The sequence below is a fragment of the Symphodus melops genome (assembly GCF_947650265.1).
Source record: "Symphodus melops genome assembly, chromosome: 7".
NCBI lineage: Eukaryota > Metazoa > Chordata > Actinopteri > Labriformes > Labridae > Symphodus > Symphodus melops.
The window spans coordinates 18,014,863-18,029,030 of record NC_136697.1 but is presented as its reverse complement, the minus strand read 5'-3'; the positions used below and the strand labels follow the sequence as shown (position 1 = coordinate 18,029,030).

General features: G+C 40.5%; 1 protein-coding gene across 2 annotated transcripts in view; it reads left to right on the top strand.

Moving 5' to 3' along the window:
• The first annotated feature begins 412 nt into the window (after positions 1-412).
• Positions 413-14,168, top strand: part of LOC306826707 (solute carrier family 22 member 23-like) — a 34,429-nt gene continuing 20,673 nt past the window's right edge. Inside the window, exons 1-4 of one of the 2 annotated variants that reach the window (XM_079348186.1) lie at positions 413-571; positions 868-1,849; positions 8,148-8,251; positions 8,350-8,504. In XM_079348186.1, the coding sequence (XP_079204312.1) occupies positions 1,412-1,849; positions 8,148-8,251; positions 8,350-8,504 (697 nt within the window). In that variant the 5' untranslated portion in view covers positions 413-571; positions 868-1,411. Of the gene's footprint in view, positions 572-867; positions 1,850-2,708; positions 2,728-8,147; positions 8,252-8,349; positions 8,505-14,168 lie in introns of those variants that run through there. The other variant, XM_079348187.1, reaches the window with a different exon arrangement.

Genomic DNA, 14,168 nt, shown 5'->3' with positions numbered 1-14,168 from the left:
TCAAGACTAAAAAAATAAATCACCTATTAAGAGTTGCAACTCTCAGATATGTTGGCCTATCAAAAAGTCAGAAATAACTTTAAGAATATTCAAACTAAGCAACTTAAATGTTCTTCAAAACAATTGATCCATTAACACATTAATAAGATGTTATGTTCATGTTATGAAGCTATATACTTTCTTTTTTATACTGCAAAACTCTAATTTTGAATTAGAAATGGTTACCACAATACATTTATAAGGCTGCCTACTGGACAAAATATTAGTAAGACTTGGTCAGAGAAACGCCACACCAAAAAATAAATAACCCATTGTTTCTTACATCTTAGTTTTTCATTTATTAGTGTGTTTTACTTACAAATTAACGTATCAAAAACTCATGTATTAAAGAAAATCATATTGTTTTACCTCTACTGGTAGCCTATCTACAGTTGAACAGACATGTTTTAGTGTTTGCATGTTTAGAGGGGCGGGGACAAAGCCAGTTCCCCCTCTGACCCACTGTTGACAGAACAGCAATGTACATTTGAATTCTTTGTTTTTAACTTGTCTCCATATTCCTATTCATTAGGTAGGCTACTCTATCTGTCATCACCTAAACATAAATGGCATCAGTGTAGCTAAATACAACTCAGGAAAAACACTGAATAAAAAAGAGCCAAATAGATCTTGTGACTTTTGCGCAAAATGTTTGGAATTTAAAAATCGAAGTGTAGCAACGATTGCTATGGTATTTTCTATGGTTAAATTGTGATTTATTCGTACAATAAAAATATGTTTTAAGAAATGTAGGCAACTGGAAGTAACATGGTGCCCTTAAATAGTGTCTTCTTGATGCCAATGTCAACAACCTGATATCTGTTTCAGGCGTCCCTCGTGCTGCACTGCATCACATGAGCATTTTCCAATCCAAGTGGTAACCAGTGGTTACAGGAGGCATAGTTGGGTTAAGGTGATCAGCGCTTGGCTTCTGTGGGCAGGTGTGTTACCTGTGGCTCCCTCAGGAAACACTTCCTGTGGCTGTGCTGCTGCCGTGGATGACCGACAGAGACACCAATGGATCACACGACGGACGGAGGAGATCCTGAGATAGTTTTCCTCGTCATTGCCTAATTCGCCGCAATCCGTTTTGGTTTTTAGAGCTTGAGCCCCGGCCGGCAGTCAGCCACGCATGTGTTTTCGATATTCTTCTTTTTGTTTTTTGTTTTTTGTTTTGTTCTCGGTGGCAGACGGAGGGGGAGTGCTTCCTGACAATAAAGAGGTGCGTCTTATTTCCATTCCAGTGATTGACTGCGCACGGCTTCCACCGCCGGAGCAGGGGGCATTGACGCATTGTGGAGTCGACAGGGGGTAGTAGCACTGCAAAACCCGGCTTCGCTTCACAACGGAGGCATCTCTCGGCGGAACCGCGATGGCCGTGGTGCAGCTCGAGACGGAGGACCACCAACCGGAGAACGGCTTCGTGTCCCCCGAAACCACGTCCGCGGGACTGCTGACACGCATCGACTGCGCGGTTCTGCCGTTTCTCGGGGGATTTGGGAAGTACCAGAAACAGCTGATCGTGCTGACTTGGATACCGGCGTTATTCATTGGATTCAGCCAGTACTCTGATAATTTCCTCCTCGCGCAGCCGAACAACACATGTGTGCAGCCTTTGGCCAACCTGACTAATCACACCGCAGGTTATTCCTCGTTGTTGGACGGTCCAAAGAACACCAGCGCGCGGCCGGCTTCCCTCTATGCCAATGGAAGTTATGTCAGCCACAATGACACCACCAAGATGCAGTGTCAGTGCAGCGAGTGGACGTTTGAGCTGCACAAAGGGCTCGTGCAGAATGTGGTTACCAAGGTAAGGATGGGCATCCTTTTCCATCATATTGTGTTGTGCATCAATGAAACCCTGTCTGCGATCATCATATTACGGTCGATTTATATGAGGGGGATTCTAGCACTTAGGCTATCAGCACTCACCCCATTGTTATAGATAGATCACTTTCAAGCAGAAACGCACTCATGTTTATAGAAACCTGTGCTTTGATTGCTCTGCCTCCATTATCGCTCTGATCATTTCTGAGTCATTTCTTTTTAAATCGAGATCTATGTTTTTGCCCTGGAAGTAGTTGGATTGCACAGGTGACAGAGCATGCATCACGCTGCTGACAGTGACTCATCGCAGCAGCTGACACAGTGTGTGTGTGTGTGTGTGACCTATGGCAGAGAGACAACACCATTGGCACATAGGGCACAAAACTGCCAAGGCTATTGGAATTTAGCGGTTGTCGTAATGGACATAATAGACACGAAGGGCTTTCGATTTGGAGCAAAGGTCATTAGGCCTACACTCTCTAGAATAATGCAGCCCTATTAGTGACCAAACAACACCCGCCCTGAACAAACACCAGGGAGATGTTCTTATATATTTCAAGCTGGGGATCTTCAGTGTGGCTGTGATGTCTTTACCTCCTATCACGTCATTGTATTGTTGGGATATTCCTCTCTGTATGTACAGGCTAGACTGAGGAGACAGTATCAGGCTGCAGTCTGCCTTCAGGAGAAGGAAGAGCAGTATATATCTCTCATTATGTGCTCTTCTGTTGATGCTGCAAATTGTATTATTCTGTGAGAGAAAGAAAAAGCTTAAGATTTTGATCATCCTGCTCTCTGAAAGGATGTATATTGGATAAAGTGATTGAATCTTCAGGAGAAAGACTCCACATTTGATTACAGGTAACAATTGAGGCTGTTGTAACTGAAATAACCAATGATGATTAATGGGAAATGTTTGTTTCTTCTCAGAACAAAGTCTGAAATGCTGATAAACCCTCAGATAACCTCACCCCCCCCTCCCAGCACAAAAAAAATAGCATTTTTAATCTGCAGCATCTTCAGCTCAGAAGAGTTTGGCAGCCATGCAATAATCAAAAGGCTTATCAGGAAGAGTAAGATCTGACGCCGAGCTTTGAAGCTTCTGTGCTGCAGGAGGGGTGGGGGTGGGGATGTGGCATCCCAAGCTTGCGTCCACTGTGATGCCAGCAGCCCATCTGCTAATCTCTGATAATGTCCTCATTTAAGTAAAGCAAGTTTTAATTCAGCAATGATCCAGGGGGACACTTAAAGTCCTGATTTCATTTACTGTCCACAGTGTAATTCAGGGGGTGGGGTTCCTGATAAACAGTTTTTATGGATTGAGGCCTTTAAAAATTCCTTACTTGCAGCTGACATGAAGTCATAAATAGGGGAAAATGGAATGGGTGGATCCATATTACGAACAACCAAAAAAATGTGAAGTTTTCCCAGGACGAAGAGTTAGTTTCAAAGATGAAGCTTTTTATTGGGCGACCCTGCCCTCCTCCTGTCCTCTGATGCTGGCGTAATAACCTGTAGGTTCTAATATTTGTGTTGCTTTTGCACACACCAGACAGAATGTCATGTTGACACTATCACCACTGCAGATCAGTGACAAGCAGTTGCAGTTGGTTGAAATGTCTGTGCTGTTGCCCATCTTCCTGGACGCACAAGCTCCATATTCTGACAAGGTCACCGTCAGGAGAAAGTAAGTCAGATGTTGGCACACAAATCCCAAATTGAAGTCATAACTGAAGCAGAATTGACCCCATAATGTGTCTCTAGTTGACAACCAGCTTCACTCTACCAATGGCCCTATTTTCCAACGCCACAACACATGAACAAGGATGTGACACATCAGGATGTGATGACTTGGCATTTCTCCCTGTGTTTGGATTGTGCATGACTGGGCTCAGCTATCTGTGACATTCAATCCTTAAAAAGCAGAGCGGGGTGCCAACATTGATGAACTGTGACGGTTTCTCTCTAAGAATATTACCAACACATTCTGACCCCATATTTCTCTGTAATGTGGAAAACACGTCGGCCGTTTCTCTGGTTGCAAATGCACAGGAGTCGTATCTACTCCCTCTCTTCTCAGATTGTCAAGAAAAGAAGGTTTCAACAGAGGTTGCAGTGGTGATGGATCTGAAGTGGTTAATGAGGAGACCCATCCTAATTGAGTCTAAGCTCTCCTCAGGGTCTGTCTTAATTGGCTTGAGCCTGAGAAATGAGAATGTATCATTACTCAGAGACAGATAGTCTCTCTGCAGCCTCACTGACTCAGATCCCATTCAGGCGTGGGTCAGCTGCACATGCTGTTTGAAATAATGGCTTAAGAACCACTGCTAGACAAAGATTAACATCTACACTTGCATATTAGTAAGAGATAGTTGCCATTTAGAGACTGATGGATCATTTTACTATCTTAATTTGAATCTTGGATTCACCTTTTGTAGTACCAGAAGAATGGTCTTCAGACCTTTACAAAACTGCAGTGCCTTCATAGAATTTTCTTTAAGCGTAAAATGTTTTCTAAAAAAATGGCAGAAGATGTTAGCCACAAGTTCGAAGAGCCCTAACCATTGTCCAGAAGCTAACAAACTAAATAACCCAAAGATTGTCCATAAAAAGAGCCGCATAAATCTGAGAGAGGAAAAAACCCCAAAACATACCCTCAAAATCCAGGAGCTGAAATCCATTACCAATGCAGACATTGAGATTGTTGTTTGTATAATTTTGAAGTTAAAATATAGAAAATAACCTCTATTAAGATGAATTTAATTGATTATTTTTGGTGAAAAAGTCATACATTCTCTTTAGTTTTAATGTTAGGTCTTAATAATGTCCACATTTTAAGATGTAAAGTTAAGCTTTTGGTATTGGAGAGTATTTTTGACTTTGTCTTACATTCTTTAGATCCAATTAAAATCTTTTTTTTCACCACAATGGGAAAACAATGGGCGTCTTCAACAGTTCAAGGTAAAGATAATCAATAACTCCAGCCTTAGTTGGGTGATTTATTGTATTAGCGTTTAATTTGCAAACTTTCTTCCATATAGGCATGATGATGGTTAATTAATTCATCAAGAGAACAATGCGTTCATTTGACAATGGCTAATGAAAACAATTGTCTAGTTTATCCCTAGTTGAGCTTTTATTGAGTGTCTTTTCAGCATTTCTTTACTACATGGTACAAACATGGCGAAACAGCATTTAACAGTATGTCACAGCAGAGTAATGTGTGGAAGTGATAAGGCAGATATGTCGTAGAAGCATATTGTTGGGTACACCCTGCCTCAGTATCACTGAGCTGGAGGCTGCACACCCATAGATGTGAAAAATGATACCGTAGCTGAACATTCAGGCCTCTCCACTCTGTGTCCCTTCATACTGTTTACCCAGCTGGCTGGCTCCTTCCCCAGACCCCAGATCAGTGTGGGACACTTTGAAAAGGTCTCAGCTGTCGGGAGGCGATGACCCCACTGCAGATACCCAGTCAGCACACAATGACAGCCACTCACGGCGTCAGCTGCGAGGAAAGAGACTGTGTGACCCAAAGATAAAACTGCTCAGGCTCTTTACATGCGTCTGTGTGTGAGTTTGCTATAGGCTTATTTCTGATAAGTGCTGTTTTGTAACAGGGAGGGGTCCAACATTGTGGGGTCTCTGACCCTCGCGTGTGGTTTGAGTTTGTTTGTAGGAACGTGTGTTAGAATTCAAGTTGTAGGACTGTTGGGCCCTTGTGAATACTCATCAAGTCAATTTGGCGACAGGTAGTATTCTTGGATCTTGAATGCAAACAAAAGGAGGCGACGTTTAATAAGCTCATGGATTGGTTTGTTTCAACACCTGCCACGGTTGCTGGAAAAACAACTGACTTCATGCAACCTGTCAAACATGTTAGTCTATGGGTTGTGCAGTCTTAATGCAACACTAGTATGACAGTTATTCAAAGCACGGTCACATAGGTGACGTTAACCTTCTTCTGTTAGCCCCTCAGGCTAAAACTTCAATGTCAGATATCTGTGTATTATTATCCTAATTATGAATGCAAAACGAATTAAACAAAAGCAGTCATTGTTAGTATAGTTTTATGTTAGCTCTCACTCACCCTCTTCTAATTACCTTCAATACTCTAAACTGGTATACCACCACATTTCAGGATTTCAATCATTTTGTGTGGCTGTGATACTGAAATTTGCACTTAGAAGCAGCATGAGTCAAATAGCCATGATGCTATTCAATGCTCTTGTTGCTAGGCAGTAACTATGCAGCAGCCTCTCCATGTGTGTTTTTGCCTTCTTTTTGCAGCTGCCTTTAAGCATCTCTCAGCCATCTCTCTCTCTCTCTCTCTCTCTCTCTCTCTCTCTCTCTCTCTGTAGCCTGTTATTATTTTCCATACTTACATTCGTTCTCTGTTTTTCTCCTATCTCTGCATGTCCAGTTTCTACATTGTTTAATCAGCATTCCTTCCTCTTCTTCGCCTGCCCTCACCCTTCAACCCTTCAGCCACCCACCCACTCTCTCCAGTTCAACGAGTGCAGAAATGTGCAGCTGTAGTTCAGAGCGCCTTTATATTAGCTAATGAGACTCAGTGGAGAGGAACAATCATTGGTGGGCCAGTTGTTTGAGAGTGGTCGACAGCCCAATTTGGGGCCCTAACTGATTTGTTTCTGGCCCCTCATTGTTCTGCATTTATTGTATACATACAGTACATGTAACCCAAATGTACACACTGATTTCTATTCATTAGTCCCAAATGACAAAGATGACAGCAAGTGAGCAACTGACAGAAATATGCCATGCCCCCATAATAATGGGGGCATGGCAGGACAGACTGTGTGAATTTGACTTGTGCTTGGAAGGATTTCGTTATCCTGATACAGTGGAAGGTCTGTCCATATCTTTTTTTTTTTTTTCTATTTGTGCTCTCCTGTGCCCGTAATTGCCTGCGTTTGAGCTCGGTCAGTGTGTCAGCCCTGGAGAGAAACCTCATGTTGCTGCTGCTTTTGTCTTCTTAGCATGTGACTTGAGAATGCTCATATGTTGCTATTTAACAGCACTGGTCATCTGTCCCTGGTCAACCACAGATGTCTGTTCTGGCCAGTCAACTTACTGTCATCCAGCTGTGCAGTGCAGTGTGATTATGTCACAGCCCCAAAGGATGTCAGCTTAAGGGTTTTTAAAAAATTTTTTTAAACACTCTTGTTTGTGTCGTGATTGTGCAACAGGAACTTGTTAGCCGACCTCCATCTCATTCTTTGCTGACATCGATTCTGAAACCATGAATAAGTGGCATGCCTGGATCATGTGATGGCTGGGTGGCTCTGGGTAATCCTGGAGCGTTCCATTCTGAGCAGGTCACTGTGACAGAGGTTACGAGAGGTCAGAGCCCCTCGGGGAAAAAAAAGGAAGAAAGAAGTGAACCAAACTCTTTTGTGCTAGTCCAATTGAAGTTGTGTCATTTTTTTATGGAACTACATGTAAACTACATGTAGTTCCCCCTTTCCAATACCCGGCCTGTCACCACTACCAAGTTCCCATCACGCCCCTCTCTTGTGTCTGCACAGACAGCTTGGTGGTATTTGGTACCAAAAAGACCCCCCCCTCCTCCCTCCCTCCACACACGCGCACACAATCCTTAGGGGCAACTACTCTACTGGCGATGAAATATTAAAGAGGTAACGATTGTGAAAGTTGCAGGTTTCTTGGAGTTGTCTTTTCATTGAGTTGCTCCCTCACCCATTCTGCAAGGCTTTACGTCTCTGTAATCATTGGGATGTTTACAGGGTCTATTTATCTTAACCCGTGCCTGCCGTAATGAGAAACATATCATGGTATGCATGATTCATGCAAAACTGGTCATGCATTGCATTTTATGAATCGTTCTGCTGCTCAGGTGGAGGACTTCAGATACAGAAGAAAATAGAGAGTCAGACTTAGTAGTAGTGCTGTAAACCATTTTGACAATGCAGAGCAGGCATGAAAATAAGAAATGTCGTGCTTTGTATGGACATGGTTACATTTTTTAGTAAAGGAAAGTGCAATTCATTATTTTCATGTTTACACAGCTTTTTGATACCTGCAGTAAATTCTGTCTAAAATGAAGTCGGTGTTTATTTTGTTTGAGAGCGTGCCCATCTCACATTTCATTGTTTTGTGTTTGGAGCTGTAATAATACCTCATACATCTGACAGATCAAGTGCTAATAAGCAATAGTCAATAGCTTGTCTCATCCAGATTCCCGTACCCAGTTTACATGTCCTGAAACTAACACCTGTGTTTATTTGTCTCCACAGTGGAGTCTGGTGTGTGACTCAGCATGGAAAGTTCACATTGCAAAGTTTTCTTTGTTGGTGGGATCAATCTTTGGATACTTGGTGTTTGGAATCCTTGCAGACTGGTAAGATTTGAAAAAAAAAAAAAATCCTGCATAAAAAGAAGTTTTATTTAATGTTGAATGGCTTTTTTCAGACATGACTTGTTCTGCCTACTCCATAGGTTTGGACGCCACCCAGTGCTGATCATATCAGTGCTGTTCATGCTAGTGTTCGGTCTGACTGTGGCCTTTTCTGTCAACGTCCCCATGTTCAGCACGCTGCGCTTCTTTGAGGGCTTCTGCATGGCAGGGATCGCCCTCTCTCTCTACGTCCTCAGTAAGTCTTAATCACACTATAAGTCCTCTGCTACATCATAGGCCAATTAACCTTTTGCTAATCCCCTCTTGCCTTTTGTTGTTGTTGCTACAAAGAGAACAGGCTTTGATTTCTCACAGACAGAAACGTTTTAACTTTGCCTTCATTTTTTACACCTGTAGCTGAAAAGCTAATGTGGTTGAAAATTGTGTGTACAACTTCCTTTTTAGTCTTCAAGCTGATCTCTATAGAAACTTTATTGAAAAATCATAAAACGACATAAATACAACAGCCTATGGCATAGAGATAATGCTAGAAGTAAGACTTATCAAGATCATATGCTCCAACAAATGAAATGTTATGGAATCACAGTTGGCTTGAGTTGCTAAAAGTTTAATCTGCCCAAAAAGAAAAGAGCCACTGTTATTACTCAGAAATTCTGACTTTTTATTTTGTTTAGTTAACCTTTTATTTTTGGTGAAATTTCAGTATACCTGTCGATCATTTACTGCTAACCCCCAGGGACAAATAAAGTTTTGTGAAATGAATTGAATTAAACTGTTATTGGGCTGTCAGTTTCTCGGAGGGATTTGGCCAACATACACGAAAAATGTTCTGTGTTGATTCTAGCTGATGTCAAATGTTTCCCTTCACAAAACAAAGATATTAAGTTTGAGACCTCTTGCACAAGGCAAGAAGATTTCAAAGATTGTTTGTTCTACACCAGCCTTTTTAAATCTAGTTGCTATTGCCTCAGAGCTGCAGCAGTGCATTTGGATTTTGCTAAAACAATACCTGCTCTATTGGAAACAGGCATGTAGATTTACATGGTGGCCAAACTAGTTTGTTTAAGAATTGGCTTGTGTATGTTCAGGAAGTAGGAGCAGCCCATGTTGCACTGCTGGTTGTAAGGTGTAATTTTGTCTGTTTGGTCTGAGTTAATTTTTCAACATCATTTTTGAAATAACATTCTCAATCCTACAATTGTCATCCTTAAAGGAAAGATACATTGAACTTTGCGCATCAATAATTATGTAAACCTTTTCATACAAGTTTTGAACACAACAAATTTAAGTAAATGTACAAACTTTTTAATCACATGGTTTCCAATATGGAAGAACTGCAACACACCAGTTTCATTATAATGCTACTTTTGCCCAAACCACCCATGTTTTAATACTTAGTATTCTCCTATTGCCCTTGTTCTTATTATGACCAGACACACATAATCAAACACCTTTTCTACTTTAATTCTCCTCTCTACCAGGGTAAAATATTCATTTAAAGGAAGAGTAATTGTTTTGTGGTGACCTCCCAAGGTTAATTAAACTGAACGCCATTGTCGGGATAAATTCTCATTACAGCAACAACTATCCTCCTTACCCTCCTTACCCGCATTGTTGTTTTTCCTTTTGTCTTTCATCTACGCCTCTGCCAGTCAATAATCTTATAGTGACAGCATGGAGTTAGGGACAGTTTGGTAAACTGCCCTAACAGTTTGGTAAACTGCCCTAACTGCAGTTTCACCCATCACTGCAAGGAGAATCTGTAGACACCATAATATTCTGTTTATGGGACCTTCTTCACAATAAAGCGTTGTATAATTTGTTCGATGGGATTTTAGCCCTTAGGTATGGGAGGTAGGGAATTTCATTATAAAGTCCTACTAATATTCCGTTATGATTCTGGCCAATTGACAATTCTGCTCTCAGTGATGGATCCTCTAAAAGCCTCTCTGGCAGCGGTAATTGAACAGTAAAGAGTAAAAGGAAGATGAGAGGGAGGAAGCAAAGGGTGAGATGATGAAGGAAGAGGCTCTCATTGTCCTTGTCATCCTAATTTACTCCACAGTGTATACCTTGAAAAGCTTCATCGGGCTCCCGAAATAGAAGGAGCGTTTAGCCTGCTCAAGGGACAAAGGTGGGACAAAGGGAGGCAAAAGGGCGGAGTTAAGCTGTACTGTATGGTGTCTTATCAATTTAAACTCGACATCTGCTGCCATTGTTTTCACATTAGCACTTCAGTTTACGGTTCAGTAAATGAGTGGTTCAACATGTTGGTGGTGGGGTTATTCTATACGTTTGTGACTTCCTCTAAATCTCCTCAATGAAAGCAGATTTTGCCCTTTTTTAAAGATTTTAGACAGCTATTCAGCTTGTAAACTTAGTCTGGGGCTTTTAAAATAAGAGGAAAACGTTATAAGTGTAGACTATTGGTGTGATATCATTGCAGAATTTAATTGGCTTTTAAAAACATAAATCAGAGGCATAATTAATAGTTGAATGCCAGAGCGGCTCAGCACTATTTTATCAGTGTCCTGTGCAAAATGGAAACAATATAGAGTATGACTCAGCAGTACTATATCAGGGTTGCATTTTAAATAAACTGAATGTGTCCAGTTATTGTAAATAAGAATTAATATTGCATACAGTTACTACCTTCTTGTTATTCTTTCTACAGTTAAACCTTGAGTACAATTTCTGTCTCAGTCTGTACTTTCTTATTCTACAAGTTCCCCGTCTCTCTATCTTTTGTAACATTCTCTATCATAAAAAATACCTTTTTCTTCACACCCATTTTACAAAGATTTTTTACAGCATTTGCAAAGTAAATAAAAAACGTCAAGAAAAAGTTTTTAGTTTTTTTCTTAGCCTGATGAACTGTAAATGCAACACTTTGCTCTTGGACACAACCCTTTTTTGAAAACTATCCAGAGAATCTTGGCCTCTCTAATGTTTGAAATCCCAGCAATAAACACCATGTAGGATTGTTGCATCCTGTAAGACGAACCCATGTTGTTTGGTTTGCAGCCAAGTTTTCAGATTTTCTTTTTTTTAAGGTGAAACTGGTAACTCAGATTTAGAAAATGATTTTTTTGTTTCAGCTGGGTATTTCTCTGTGAAATCATTTGGTAAGGTACACACTTATAGAATCTGCTTAAATGTTTTTGCTGTTAAACTATGTCCTTATGACTCTATGAACAGCTCCTATAGTACTACATTACAGTCATGGAGCAGGCTTTAGGACCTATATGTTTGCTTAAGCTTTGCATATTTGTATAGACTTGTTTTGCCATTCTGCTGCCCTTATTTCTGATCATGTGTAGCTTCTGTCACATGATATTTACCCTGCAGCCACTTTGTATTGACAAAACTCTACCAGAGCTGCTCCAAGAGGAGGACTCAATCGTTCAATAACCCATTACAGGGGAGAATCGTTTTATCTCAAGGCATTCTTTTTAGGGTAGTTATTGTTTTTGGAAGCTGGCTATATGCTAAGAATGCAGCTAATATTCATTGTAGTTCCAACACTGAAAGTCATATGATTGTGCATGTAACATTACAAACCACATGATCCTCTTTGGTGGTGTGGTTTGTTTGACTTTGCTTGTAAAAAAGAAAAGTTGGAGCCAAATCCCAGCTTCAGCTGTGTTTGCACTGGAGACATAACCCTAATCCCCTCTTTCCTATAAACCACTGTACAATTAAGTCTGAGTACATGGACCTTAAAGGCTGGATTCCATAACCATTGTCAGATTTTTAATCCGGAAAAAAAATTCTGCCAATTTGCAGTCTTGCTCTTTGATTAGACAGACAATTCCGTATATCCTTGTAAACACGGATATGTGGTAATTAGGGGACACCCCCTGCCTGAACCATTTTCTTTTGTTTGGAACTGCGACCAAGAGGCATTTAAACATAAAGTGCATTACATTTAAGGATATGTGCGTGGCTCTATAGATGAGTGTAGAGAAATTTTACACAAGGATGTCTGAACTGTCAGGAGTGTCCGTCAAAGAAGGGGTCACAGAAAAGGGCTAGTAGGCCTGAAGCTTATGTAACATGTGTATGCTAACTGCCAGGAACAGACGTAATTCAATTCAAGAAGCTGCTGGACATTTTTCAGACAGAAGAAGATAATCGATTGACCATATTCACCCTGAGGTCATTTTCTTCTGTCACTCAGAGGCTTGAAAGCTCAGTTGCTTTTTGGTCGGACCGATGAGTTCCTACTTTATGTCACATTGATTTAAGGTATCTGATATATCGTTATAATTGAATCACTTATCATTTGATGAGAAAATAACAAATCATAAGAAATCTGAAGGGACAGCAGGCCATTTTTTAAAATTTAAACAACTTATTTTTTTACCTAGCTACAATTAGACATCAACTAATGCTGGCATCCAAGCACTTACAACTAATAATATTTCAGAGAGTCGGTAAATGTTAACATTTTCGTTTGGTAGTGTCAAACAATGAAACGTAATTTTATATTTAGAGTTAACCAAAACATATGTAGCCTAACACAATATAAGCTGGTATTAGCCAGGAGTTAATGTTAGCTATGAGTTTGTTGGATGCTAGCATTTCAGGTGGTGAAGAATTAAGGTGCAATATGATAAACAATTTGTAAGATAACCAATATTAAGTGATATCACCTCAAATTAACATTGTAATGTCAGAAATATGGCCAATGTGTAAATGAGGTGAATGGTGACTGAATGAAATGGTCAACTTTAATAAGGAGCAAAAGGAAAAAGGAAAGTCTGAGTACAAGCGTGATGCAATTACACCACGTCATATCAATATATGAGGTAAACTGTTCCTGTAGTTAAGCATTTAGCCTTTACATGTATAACCCAGGCTATTGCATTTTTCTTTGTTCTATGAAACGTTTTGATTCAACGTATTACAATAGTTTAGCTAATCCCATAGCTATATAACAGAAAGTGATCTGATGCAGCACTGCTATTTATACACCAGTGCTCCAAACACTGTGGACGAGCCTTGTTACTGCGCAGCACCTGGTAGCACAGACAAGGCTCATACTACCTTAAGATCAGCATCATTGTGTTGCTCACTATTGCATTTTTAAAGTAAACACTTCCCTCTCCCCCTCCCACACCACCTCCTCTCACCCAAACAGATGTGACACAGCAGCTTGCTGAGTCATGCTAACTGACTGCGTTGGGGTTTGTTTCAGAAGTTTGTGATCGGCTTGAGACGCAGAGATTGTGTTCTGGGGCATGGGGCCAGAGCTCGCTCTTTTGTTCACACAGTTTTTTTTTATACACGCAAAAACACGAATTGTAATAGCTTGTTTTTGGCCTTTAAGGTGAATATATTTAACATATCCATCAAGCAGTTTTATTGCAGTGTAAAAGCACACACTGTTTTATGTGAGTTCGTACCTTTACAATGCTTTCAGATTACACCTTAACTTCCTGAAAGTGACAACCGAATAATGTTTAGGAGCAGGATTTGTACATAGAAAAGCCTGTCTAATTGCCTTGCAGCAAAAGCAAATGCTGTGCACTCATCTTAAGTGGAGCTCACTTTCCATGTCTGGATCAGAGGTTGCAAGCCTGCACATGTCAGGGTGTGTGTGAGAGGCCTCATGAAGAGAGTTACTGTAGCCACACAGAGAGAGGAACAGAATTAACAGAATTTATTGCAGAAGGAGCACAGACGCATCACATGATGAAGTCATAGTCTCGGGCCATGCATCATAAAGAGATGTGTGACATTTTGCTGTCAGTAACCTTTGACACACATGCTCACAACTTTACTATTTTATTTCAATAAAGGGTTGTATAATTTTTTTGAGGTTTGATTTCCTCTCTCTCAGTAGTAACACATACAGAATTTCTATAGTTGCTGTTTAAACAAGCTAAGTTTAATT